Genomic DNA, 13,488 nt, shown 5'->3' on the forward strand with positions numbered 1-13,488 from the left:
TATGACTCGTTTCATTCACAGAGCCTTATCCATGTTATTTTATTTTCTCATTTATTACACTCGATTAGTTGAATAACATACATATGTACACATGCATTACATACTCCAAAATATTTTTTTAACGTTTTCTGTTTGTATGACACTCATAAAGGCCAAAGTGTTGATACGCCATGGGTGCTATGGAGGTTTGTATTGGTCGAAAATGTTATCACATGGTACACTTGAAGTTAGGAGGTGATAAAACGGAAAAAAACAGTGATATATATTATATTAAATATAACATTCCGAACAACTTCGTTAAAAAATGTGGCTCAAAATTTCTCAGAACGCGGAAGGTAGGGGGACGGGGTAAAAACGTTCATCCAATCAGAGGAGACCCGAAGAGGTACTTCGGTTTTACTCGGCCGACATCGGCCGTCGTCCACTGACAGGGGTGGCACAAATAAAAATTAAATATTCGTTTTTTTTCAAAATTGTAGAGGTTATAATGGCAATAAAAACAGTTTTACTACTTAAAATTTAACAACATAAATACCAAGATAAATGATATGTGAAAACAACACAGTTTTTATAGATACAACTCAAAGACAATACCATTAAATTTGGCAAAGTTAATATTATGAAAAGTAGAATCTGGATCTGGGAGAGCTATTGGGTTTTTCCCAGTTCCGTATCGTGGATAATATTTTTGTGATACCTTCCTATTTATACTTTAAAATTAAACTCAATATACCTATATTTAAAATATTTTTAACAATACCAAACAAATAAAAATGATTAAAGGGAAAAATACTTGAGTGTTGAATAATTTCTTGGAATAAAATACCATTAATTCAAGCAATTGAGGACCGTTAACTAGTAATTACCGAGATAGTAATTTCAATGGATGTTTCAATATTATCATTCCAGGAATCCAAATAATCGTGATTATGAAAAGACTACTCTGTTACAATGGAATTACAATATAGAATTTAGGTAATGACCTAGTCGAGGTTTCTTCCTTCTTTCGAAATGACATTATGGGTCGTTAAATCAATTGACTTTAATTTTTCTAGCCTTATATACACATTTTCGAAATTCCCAGTATTCCTGAATCGTTAATTTAGGTAGTGCGTTTTTAAACTAAATTCATTATTTAAAACCTTATATTTTGTCTTCCTAGAATGTTTTTTTTTTTAAAGAGATTACTAAATTGTTTTTTTAAATATAGGTGCCAGTTCCTTCTTAATATATGAATTGATGCCTACTTAGAGTTTAAAAAAATAAAATATTTGTGTTTTACATACTGCCTTCAACCAGAGATAATGTAGAACTATAACAAGTTCCTTCAACTAGTCAGAAAGCATGCTAGAAAGTATGACTCCAATTGTGGTACAGTGGGATTCGAACTCAGGAATTCTAATCCAGAGTCTAGGACTCTTAACTACGGGACCACAACTTTTTGAACATTCTACTGACATAATTATATTTATTAAAAAAATATATGAAATCTTTTGTATTTAAGTGATTGAAATATTTTTTGATCGTACTGAATTTAGAAAAAAAAAATTGGATCGAGATAATTATTGAAATCGTAAAATACGGAAAGTTAAAAAAAACGTTTTTGCTTGGAGGAAAGATACAAGATATATTAATTATAAAGAAAAATTATTAATGTTTTAACTCAATAATATTTTACGACGCCACACCCACGCCGCTCAAATCGATCTCCCAGATCCGATCTCAGAACACAAAAACATATTTTTTTATGGAACACTATATATTATTATTGGATTTTTACGTATTTTTTAAATTGTGAGATAGCTCTTATAATAAAAACGCAAGATGCATTTTGAATAGAAAAATGTAAAAAATAATAATGAAATACAATAAAATTTAATGAAATAAAAGTAGAATCAGCGGTGGCAACCCTGACGAGACACTAGATAAAGAGCTTTCTCACAAATGGAGGAAATATTTTTTCTTAAAATGTTATTCTACCGGTTATTTCAATTAAAAAATTAAGTGCGTAACTTTGGAAAATTACTCCGTCTTTTTTCCGAACTGTTCTGGCACTGTTTTTATAATATCTTAACACACACAACGACATTTTACATTTTATGATAAAATAAAAGTCTAATTTTTATTACATTTGTTTGAAAATGCTGAATATATTACATATTTTTCTGCTTTATAGCATTTGTAAAATATTTTTCATTCGATTTGCATTTTAGACGGAAGAGCAGAAAGCTACCGAAGAGAGAGTTTACCAAGATCGCCAGTACCAAATAGATGCAGCTATTGTTCGTATCATGAAAATGCCCAAAACACTGTCGCACAACTTACTTATCTCAGAACTCTACAATCAACTCAAATTTCCAGTCAAGGTAAACAATTTTTTTAAATCTTTTATTTATTATTTCATAATATTTGTTTATATCACCTAATACTACTTTTGTCAAGCGGTCTTGAGGTGAAGATGATAATAGTGCTTTGTAAGTTGTTATCCAAAATAATATTGTGTTGGTAATCGCTTTCCCATAACTGTTTTTCATATTTGTTTTTTTTTCTTTCTAGCCTTCTGATTTAAAGAAACGCATTGAATCACTTATAGACCGCGATTACATGGAGCGCGATAAGGACAACCCCAATCAATACAACTACGTTGCATAAAACCATTCTTTGATTTATAGAACTAAAGTAATTATTGATTGCATATTATAACAGTGAGTGAGCTTATCTAGTTCTTAGAATTCATTTTCAAATCTGTGCTTTGCGTTCATATAAGTAAAAATAAAATTTATCAACAGAACTGATTCCGTTATTACAAGGTGGACTTTTAACAAAGTGATAATATAATACTACAATAGTCTATGAAATTTGTATGAGTGATGACTGAATCATGAAAATATGAGTGTATTTTTTGTGATTAAAAAAATTCAAATTTGTAAAAAAATAATTTATTAAGTGTAAAACGTGTTTCCATAGTTTTTAGCTATATATTTTGTTTCATTATTCTCTTTGCATTATATTATATTGTTGAAATAAAATTAAATTTAAAGAAAATAGGTGCTTTTGGATTCACGAAAGTACTACAAATACAGTACCTACTGCACGTTCACCACAATTAAATCCATGTGGCCAAAACCAAAATTGACATGTTTTACCTTAATAATTAGAAAAAAATGTTGTCTAATGGTGGCTGCGTTTGTTTACCATACATTCAGTCTCCAGTTTGAATCTGTTTCATACGTTATAGTGTAAGATTGATCATTTTACCTTCATGTATATAACAAATGATCGGGTTACGATGTGATTGCAATACCAAGCTGTGCCTTATGCACTGTTAGGTGTGGATAAGGAATATAACTGAAAAATTATTTTATAAAGTGAAATACGAGTAGCTGAAAGTAAATAATCATCTTTAATTACATTCTTTGTTATATCTGAAAAGACAGAAATGTATGCTATTAAAGATAAATTAAAGGGTAATTTGGCTAGCAAAAAATATCTAAATCAATCAAAATAACATCACTGATTTAAAATGAGATTCTTCTCCTATCCCCTATCTACACCGACTACATTGACGCACCATCTTATCTTGATAATTTGTGAAAGATGGTTTTTATTAGGTACCTACGCTACATTATTGCAGTGAAAAACAACTTGGATAGAATTTTCACTTTTGGCAGATAAAATATACAATGTAGTTATTGAATGTTAAAATGGACATGTCCATATTCAGCTTATAATATATCGAATTACATTATGTACTAGAGTTTAAGCACTTACTGGATGCCTCCAGGAATTACATGTTGGAATAATTATTTGTCACAATATAAAAACCTAGCTATTCCAATATCAGTTTATACACAGTACTTAATGCGAGTTTTAAGATGGCTTCAGGTATAAGATCACTATAATTAACGTGAAACCATTTCGTATTAAAAAAAAAAACTACAGTAAAACCTCGTTTTTACGTTTATCGTTTTTACGTTTTTCCACTTTTTACGCCGAATTATTTAGGTCCCATTTTTTTTCCATACATTTTCATTAAATTTTCCCCCCAATTAACGTTTTTTATGTTTTTCATAACCCCGGTTTTACGTAAAAAAAAAAAAATAACTCATTCGATCTGTCAAAAGACGAGCCGCGCGCCACCGCGTGAATGGAGAATAAAATCGAGGTAAATAAAAAAATGTGTAAATTATTGTCTCAAACTAAATTCAAAGTAGGTGCAGTGTAATTGACCATTCTGTTTAAGTGTCTAATTTTGACGTTTTACTAAATAGTGACATGCAGTTGACGCATGTGAAGAATAAAGTCTTCGCATCAATAAATTACGATGCAGAAAGTTTAAAAAAAATGACATTATAAATATTATTTGATGTTTTATACCCATAATGTGAAAAGGAGATAGTTTAAACAGTTTTCATAAAAGTGTGAAACTAAAAATGTGCCATACTAAAAAAAGTGATATTATATAAATAAAATTTCCCAATATTTAGGGAAAAAATCGTTATAATAATGTATGGATAATTTATATAGCGCCATTTTTGTGAAAATCACCTCAAGGGCGCTTATATCAAACATCACTCTGTCAGATTTAAAATTTACACTAAAAATGTATTATGTAACTTAGTAGACATTATAATAATAAATATGTACATCTCCCCTCCCCTCCTTATCCTCTCTTCAAGCATTCTTGTCCTTATCCCGCCCAATTTACAGTAACTTAATGTTCTTAAAATAAATATTAAAAAAATCTTTGATTATTGAGTACATGAAAATAACATTTTTATATGTATAAATTGTATGTATTTATTTGATATGTAATACTAACTTTGTATACTATGTGGAAATCTGTTATTAGTTCTGAGTTTATACACTATATCTGTTAGTTTACTAAAAATATGTATGTAGATTTCCCAAATAAAATAAAATAAAAATAAAAATATGCATTTTATGCAAATTAAAAATTTTATTTTCGTGTTTTTAATGTTAAGTACCTAGATAAAATTATTTATGCATGTATTTTTTTAAATTTAATAAAAAAATAAAACATTGCAGTTTTGTTTGAAAAATATTCTATATAAATATTTAAATATTCAAAATATTTTTAATTATATCATTGGTAAATATGAATAATCCCCAATCATGACAGTTCTTACAATTTTTCCGTAGTAAATTTAGTATAGTCTTGTACAATAATTATATTTTAATGAAATTTGTTTTTCATTTCCTCACTTTAAAGTTTTCCTCAGTTTTACACTTTTTTTTGTTGCCCCCTGAAAAACGTAAAACAAGGGTTTTACTGTAGTATATACATAAACACTTGCCCATTGAGTGATGTGTTTTAGAAACGGACTATTAATCTCACTAGGATTTGCATTGTGGCTGTTATCTAAAACATCAAATTGAGAATAAGTTTTCGACAATGTTTCATCATCCAATATTTTTAGAAAAAAATTTAACCGTCCAGTTAAAAGTAAAATGATATCTCTAAAATCTGTCAAATAAATCACTGTTAAAACTATTTTTGACAAAAAAAAATTTTTTTGACGAAATTTTAAACCATTTTTATTTTATTAATTTTTCCATACATGTTATGTAACAGAAAAGTTGGAACTTTGAAATATTTTTCTAAACCGACTTACCTATGTAGAAATGATAAACAATTTATTTAAAAAAGCATGTAGGGAATTGCAATATTATGCTTTTAATATACGTATGTACACTTTAATATGTATGTGCATTCATTACATCAACTAAATGATCTATAATTAGTACACTTGGAGTCTTATAGTACAAGCTTGAGGTGACGTTTGGACAAGGAGTGAATGAGTTGTGAACGGGAATTTGAAAAATTAAAAATGTTGAATTCAACAAATATGTTTGGTTTTTATTAATTCCTATATTTTTCTTATAGTGAGCTTCTTCGTTTGAAACAAAACATTTATTTTAATAGAAGATTGAAACATACTATAAAAGATAACTACACTGATAGTCATTGACTAGTCTGCCCTTGATAGCAACAAAGTAATCCCAATTCAACATATTGGATTGGATCAACCACACATATTGAGATTTACAAAAAATCAATCATCACATGCTTCCAACATCAGTCTTCTATGTAAAAATTACTTAGATACATAAAAAAAAAGGTAACAAACCCTTGGGGTCAAAAAAATGACTCGCGTTTCTGTATGATCTTGAGTTTACATACATAAATATTTAATTTCATTTTTTTTTTGCATATTATGTTATCTACATATGAGATTCGTGCTACACATGCGTGTCAAGCGCAAATCAATAATGGTATTTCTATTATTGTAAATAGTGAAAATATAAGATTAAAATCAGGGCTCAAAACTGAATGGAAGTAAAATTTTAAATAAGCGGAAAACGTTTACGTTTTTATTTTATGAAACTGAAATATTATTAACACTTGTCGTTAATTCTGAGAACCCTGTTAATGTGATCTTGGTGATGATCAAGTTCATCAGCAAGAGCATTTGCTAGAGATTCGGGAGTAATGGTCTGCGGCTTGAGATAATCAGATAGCAGCTCTTGGGGTGTCCGTGATCCTCCATGCTTTAAGATGCCGTTGCGAAATCTTTCCCCGGCTCCCCTTGACAGCGGGTCTGATGCAAACCCGTGCCTCCATGTACTCCACGCTACTGCTCGTGATATGAGGTACGCATAGTATTTAGCTCCGTAGCTAACTAGATGACTGAAGCGATGCTGCCAAGCCTAAAAATATTATTCAAGTGTTACAAAATACCTAGCTATTTAGTTTAAAAATGTCCATTTTAAAGAACATTCATCGAGGAATTAATAAATAAATTAAAAACTTTTTTTATTAAAATAAAGAACCGTCAAACAGTATTAGTTTTAAAAATGTTTTTTTATTACTATTTTATATTTTGCACGTTTTTTTTAACAAATAACGGGCTGAAATCATAGTTCATTTTGAAAATGTTTGAGTTGTCCACCGGCAATGATATTTTTGCTTTTTGCAGAATTTAAAACGTACCTTTATAATTCATAAACATAATGAATTGCAGTGCTTTCGCACATAATTTATATAATAAATAGCTTATAATACATTTAATCTATCAAATATTTAAAAAAATGAAATAATATTGAGAGAACATGATTTCTATTGTATCAAAAATATGAAAAAAATCTTACTGTATTTTCAACATAAGGAAGACTATAATACTGGTTTTGCACTTCTTTTAAAACATCAGTAGTGCTAGTAACTTCGTCTGGTGATTTAATACCGTGATATCTTTGATCCAAAACAGAATAGAATACCTATAATAAAAATGTACAATTAATATATTCGAAAATTTTATAGATATTCAGCCACAAATTGTAAGAAAATTTAGGTAGAACGAAAAAAGGGTCATTTAATTTCTCTTTAGTTGATAATTGATGAATGATAATCTACCTGTTGTTGCATGTCACTGGCACCAAACACATGTTTAGAGGCACAAAGTCGTTGAATCATTTCTTCCGGCATCGGTTCTTGTGTTTGGAAATGTTTGGCGAACAATCGGACAACCTGGAAAATAATACATATGTCAAAGGTATAGAGTTTCATTTATCGGATGTGACATCAAAAAGACTTAGAACTTTAGAAGAAAGATTGATTAGTTATAGTGATGAAGTTTTTGAAATATAATGCCAAGACTGTAAGTTGTTGTTCTATTTGAAGAATTTTTAGATACAGAACAGCAAAAAAACCCCAGTAAGTCCAATTAAATTAAAGTAGCTTCAATGAAATATTTACTGTTAAATCATTATAATGTTAATGTGTGTTTCCACAACTCTAAAATCAAATAAGAATGATTGAAAACTAAAATCATACTGATAATAATTAAAACAAACCGCACTAATATAATTTGTGAATTTATTAGAGGAATAATCTATAAAGGTAAATCCATCACAATTACATTAGAACGTAAATAATAACATAGATTTTTAGAAAATAATTTTTTTTTGCTTTGTGTGTTTTTTAATTATTATTTTATGACAATTTCTTAAAAGAAACTACTAAATTTGAGTATTAATCTGACTGGTTTCAGTTTCATCATCATCATTCCCTTTCTGACCCTGATGGTGCATAGGGCACTGCTTAGCTGAGTCTACATAGAATACAAAACTTGACATGTCTCTTATTTAAAATGATTAAGTCATATTTTGCTATAAAACAGGCCTAAATTTTATGTTTATTTTTATAAATTTATATAACCAAGCAAAAGATGACATGTTTTTAAATACCTGTATTTAAATACATGTAATCTTTTGCTTAATGTAACACAACGTTACAGCATCGCCTCCAGAGGGATTTTTTAGCACAGTCTTTTAAGAGTTAAACACAGGTATAACAATACAATACAAAAAAGATTTACCTCAGGATTCCCCGTGAAGTACTCCATGAGTATAGATGGGACTTCAGCAAGATCCGTGGGGCAGCGGGTGCCAGAGACGTGTTGGTGCTTAGTACGGCCGAGCATGGAGTGCATTGCGTGACCCAACTCATGGAACAGATTATCTACTGCTCCCGGAGTGAGCAGAGCAGGTCCACCCCAACTTCCGCATCCCAGAGACAACATCACCACCACTATCGGGTTCTGGAAAGTAAAGTCTGTAGACTGAAGCGCAAGTTTTCTCCAAATTTATAATACTAATGTTAAACTTCATTTTATACAGATACTAATTTAGTAAATTACTTTTTATCTTGTGTATGATAAAAATACACGGTGAATGAATTTTTATAGCAGCAGCAGGGCAGGACAACGTCTGCCGGGTCCGCTAGTCTTATGTATAATATTACGTAAATACTAAGTATAAATATATATATATTTTTTAAATTGAACATTCTCACTTGGTATGTCCCATCGGGAAGTAGTTTCCCTCCTCGAATTGTGAAATGGCAGTCTTGATGAGGTTTGTGAGCTCGTTCATAAAAATCACAGTAGATATGTCCCAACAAACCTTCAGCCTCGTGGACAACGGCTAATTTGTACACGTCTGGAGACCAACTCTCACCTAAAATAAGATTTATGTACCCTCTAATACATTTGCTTACTATCCCTCGCTTATAACTAAACTTAAACTGACTTAATTTAATTTATTACCCTTATCATTTGTAAAAAAAAAATACAGTTTTTATGTTGGCCAGGTTTGTCTCAGGTCTCAAGAGGCTTAGGCTCTCGGGAGGCATCTGCATTATGTGGTCCAGGTAATCAAATCACCCTTATTTAATAAAGTTGTCACCAAAGGTAAAATATCTTTTAGGTCTTTTATAACATACCCGGCTCCATTTCTTGATGCTGCAGGGATATTCCATACAATGATTGAACTAAGAGGTTAAACCCTTCCATACATGCTCCGAGGGAGAAATACGGACTGTATTCTGAACTGGCCACCTTGAGCCAGTCTTTTTTGGCCTTTTGCGTGAAGTATGGAGTATCCCATATTCCCAAATGCTTGGCATAAGGAACTTCTAATTTCTTCATGTTCAACATCTGTTCCAAATCATGTTTGGCCCTTTCTTTCAAGTTGTCAGAAAGAATATCGAGGAATTTTTGAACATTCAATGCGGTTTCCATTGTGCTCGCTTTTATTGCACTAAAAATCAAAAATTTATTTTTGTAATCCTTCTATTAATACGAATTTGCTAAGGCTAAAATTGGCGCATGAAATAAAAGTGGTAACGATGTTCCGATAGACTTTTAGGCTATTTCCCTGAAGATGTATGCAGAACACGGTAGGGCCACAAAAATGACAGAGATAATACATACCGATCAGCGTAACTACTGAAACCACAGAGTTGTGCCATCTCGTGTCGGCAGCTGAGCATGTACAGGAGAGTCTGTTCTTGTTGGGGATCAGGGGACAGATAGAGACGGTACGCCGCCTCTCTTGCTCGCTCCTCACTACTTTCCACCTGAAGGCCAGATACCATAACATCACCATCGCTGCCAAAGCTACAAATTGAAAATATGCACATTTTATATATGTACAATTATTACTACAAATTATTATATCTATGTTATTTTGTGAAATAAAAAAATGATAAAAAATAAATTCTACAATAATATTTCTTACTTAAATAATTAAAATACCTATGTACAATAACTCACATTAGAATGAATTCATCATCAGTTCTAAGGCTCAGAGATAAACTATCAATGTATGCATTAAAAAATATTTTGTCACATTTTTCTGACTAATGTAAATTACACGATTTTGAAGTTCATTGTAAAAAGTAGTATAACAGTTAGTGTTTTCAGTAAGTGAATTAAATTAGTTGAAATTACCAACAACCCTATCATTGGGGAAGTTCTTGAGAAAGTACAGATTGAACTGAGTTTGATCATATTAGAGATAGTGCCTGTGATAAATGTTTTCATATTATGAATGTTTACTAAAATTACTCGTTCTTCATTTGCCTTTCTACTCAATTTGAGCATATTAAAGTCCCTGGACTGGTACCTGAATCGTGAGACTGATCATCTTACCTTCATGTAACAAAAATGATCTAGATACGCTGCGATTGGTGTGCCAATGCAGTGCTCTATACACCATTAGGTGCGGAAAGGGAATGATGATGATGATGAAAGAAATTGAATGAAAACTTACTATTCTCTGACAGAAGAAGGTATAACATCTCGTCGTACTTTTCTAGGAGTAGAGGAACCAGCCATGAACCTTTGACCAATCTGAAGAATTGCATCGTTCAACTGCACAACTCTCTTTCTAGGCTTTGTATCAAGATGGATGCCACTTTGTTCAAAGTCAAATAAAAATAATTGAGCTACATGTTGATCTCCGGAATCACCATTAACAATTGAGTTTTTCAATGCGTCGTACAGTTGCCGATGTGTATTTAATCTAAAAAAAATGAGAATATGGATTATTATATATTTAAATATAGGTACAGCTTTTGTTTTTATTTCAATCAAAGTTCTGATGACTGACACATACATTCGATAGTAAATAAATATCAATGACACTCAATATTGTCAAAAAGAAACTATATTACTCTGACATTTTATTTGTAGATACATCATAAAATTCACATTTTTATAATTTTTGATAAAACAAGAGAATACAAAACTGTTAGGCGTTTAATACCTACATCATTAATATGGATATATTTTTTATATTTCATGTGCATAGGCCTTAGTTCCGTCAATCAAGTTAAAGTTGATTGGTATAGAGTTATCTTATTTATAGAATAAAAATATATTTACTTTTCTACGACTCCAGAAATGCTAATACACGCATCTTCGGCAGCATGTCGGTAATGTACGCTGGGGTGGGCGATCCGAACAAACTCAGACAAGTCGGCCACTTGGCAAAGTGTGTCAGACAGCTCGTCAAATATTTCCACCATTGGCCTTTGTCGATTCAAACTGACTGCTTCATCTATTAAGTCATTGCTTTTGGAGATAGCATTTTCTTTAAAGGTGTAAAATCCATCATATCCGATCAAATTGTCTTTTTTGAAAAGTCCCTAAAAGTAAAACAACCTCAGAAATTGTAACTATGTATTTTATTCTGGATAATTTTTAGAGCACCATTTTTGTAAAAATTACCTCAAGGGCGCTGTACAATAAACAGTCCTGCAGCTACAGAGCGCAGAGCGTATGTAAATATGTTTAGTGAGATAATGAGACGTGTATTTTTAATTTGCAATTAAACATTCTGAAATAATGTTTTGAGTTTGTCCAAATTTTTGTAGATAAGGATCGGATTCAACTCCGCAGGGAGTTGTTAATATTAACTATCTATATGGCAACCGTCCGTCTTCGAAAGAAGATGGTGATGTACACTTAATTTGAAGACTGGGAAAGTCAGCTTTTCCGGTGACTGTATAGTCCTATACGGGACCAGCACAGTCGGCCACATTTCTCACACTTCCAGGTTGTGGGGGAGCGCTCTACTAGGTAGCTGCCTTCCTCGCAGTCTTTTAAGCCTCAGACTTTCCAGCCAGAGGTCGTCGTGTGCCACTTTTCCCTCCTTTACGGCTCCTCTCCACACATCTGTATCCCTGGCGAGATCTTCCCAATGATCAGCGTCAATGCAAAAAGTCTCCATGTCGCGTTTACAGAAATCTTTAAATCGCAATCGCTGACCACCGTGGGATCGTTTATCATCACAAAGCTCTCATTAACATATTACAACAGAAATGAAGAACATTTTAGAGAAGGGAATATAGAGGTTTAGGCATCTAAATGGTTTATGACCTGTGATTGGCTGGTTTAATTCAGAGCACATATTTAATTCAGAGCATATAGGCAGAATTAAGAATATAGATGTTCAAATATAGGCAGAATGGTGAATGTTACACAGTCTCTAAAGTGGCCACTTAAACCAGCCAATGACAGGTCATAAGTCCTGTAGATGCCTAGACCTCTATATCCCTTCTCTAAAATTTATTTAATCTCTGTTATAATATGTTAATTTTAAAATAATTTCAGGTTTTTGATAAATTTTGATAAGTATTTTATTTATTTATATTTTTTGCTTACAAACTATAGTTAATAATAAAAATAATGTGACCTCACTGGGGTTTCCCGTGCCGAGGATACTTAACAATATACTTTTTTGAAGATATAGATCGGATATATATTTTTAGTCGATAGTCAATTTTCAAAAATATTAAAAATATAATATGTTGAATGAAGATCAGTACTTGAAGACATTTTCTCTGGCTATGGTACTTACAGATTCATACAACCATTCCATACAAGACCTATGCATGTGTCATGTAGGAAAGTATTAGTTGGGATAAGGAAGTAAACAGCTCCATGTATAAGCGCAGCTGGGTAGATGCACAAATGCAAGGTAAAGGAATAAGGAGCCTGTTATCTATATAAAAATTCTGATGGGGCTTTGATTGCGCAAAAATGAAACATGTTTCAAAATATACAAATTTATTTTTTGTGTATAAAGAACCAATACTTACTGAGTCTTCCTTTACTAAACTAAAATTTATTTTAGGGCGAGGTCTGTTGTTGAAGGCAGTGGCTAGGGGTGATAAAGTGCTAACAGAGCACCATTGTTTTTTCGGTGTTTTTTTAATAATACCCCTACATCTCAAAATGGTGTTCATTATGAATCTGTGAAAAGTGGCAATATAATCGTTTTAATACAAAAATATGAATATTGTAAGAATGGTCAAGTAATCGCGCAAATATGGCAATTGATCTGTTGACATAAATATCAAGAAGAATTCATGTAGGCCTAGGCCGTATAAGGTTATAAAGTTGCGTAGGATTCAATACCAAAGATTAATATTCACATACCCAAATAAGGACACTTGTAGAGGACAAAAGAATCCAGCTCTCCCCTGTTATGGTATCATAATGCTTTCCTGTTATAATTTAGCCACTTAGTTTACTCAACATAATTTTTAATTTTAGAGTTAGCGAAATATTAAAATAATTTCGACAGACAGCTGTCATTTCTGTCGGTAATTACGAAATC

General features: G+C 31.5%; 1 protein-coding gene across 1 annotated transcript; it reads right to left on the reverse strand.

Moving 5' to 3' along the window:
• Positions 1–5,860: 5,860 nt before the first annotated feature.
• LOC148279934 (mitochondrial intermediate peptidase) lies at positions 5,861–13,480 on the reverse strand. The gene is made up of 11 exons (XM_088229192.1): positions 13,308–13,480; positions 12,968–13,121; positions 11,250–11,512; positions 10,636–10,887; positions 9,795–9,980; positions 9,305–9,621; positions 8,876–9,039; positions 8,400–8,621; positions 7,436–7,549; positions 7,174–7,299; positions 5,861–6,732 (listed from the first exon to the last, which is right to left on the reverse strand). Exons 2-11 carry the CDS (start codon positions 13,112–13,114, stop codon positions 6,421–6,423), a joined length of 2,103 nt encoding a protein of 700 aa, XP_088085318.1. The 5' UTR covers positions 13,115–13,121; positions 13,308–13,480; the 3' UTR covers positions 5,861–6,420.
• Between the last annotated feature and the right edge of the window lie 8 nt (positions 13,481–13,488).

This window comes from Micrasema longulum, unplaced genomic scaffold (genome assembly GCF_059751315.1).
Source record: "Micrasema longulum isolate JH-2025_06_02 unplaced genomic scaffold, ASM5975131v1 h1tg000640l, whole genome shotgun sequence".
NCBI classification, from domain to species: Eukaryota; Metazoa; Arthropoda; class Insecta; order Trichoptera; family Brachycentridae; genus Micrasema; species Micrasema longulum.

Excerpts from the sequence above, each read along its gene's own strand:
- LOC148279934 (XM_088229192.1), bottom strand. The coding sequence starts at position 13,114 with ATGAACACCATTTTGAGATGTAGGGGTATTATTAAAAAAACACCGAAA. Across the intron at positions 8,622-8,875 it reads TTCCCGATGGGACATACCAA|AACCCGATAGTGGTGGTGAT; the intron begins GTGAGAATGTTC and ends TTTACTTTCCAG. Across the intron at positions 6,733-7,173 it reads TTCCTTATGTTGAAAATACA|GCTTGGCAGCATCGCTTCAG; the intron begins GTAAGATTTTTT and ends TAATATTTTTAG.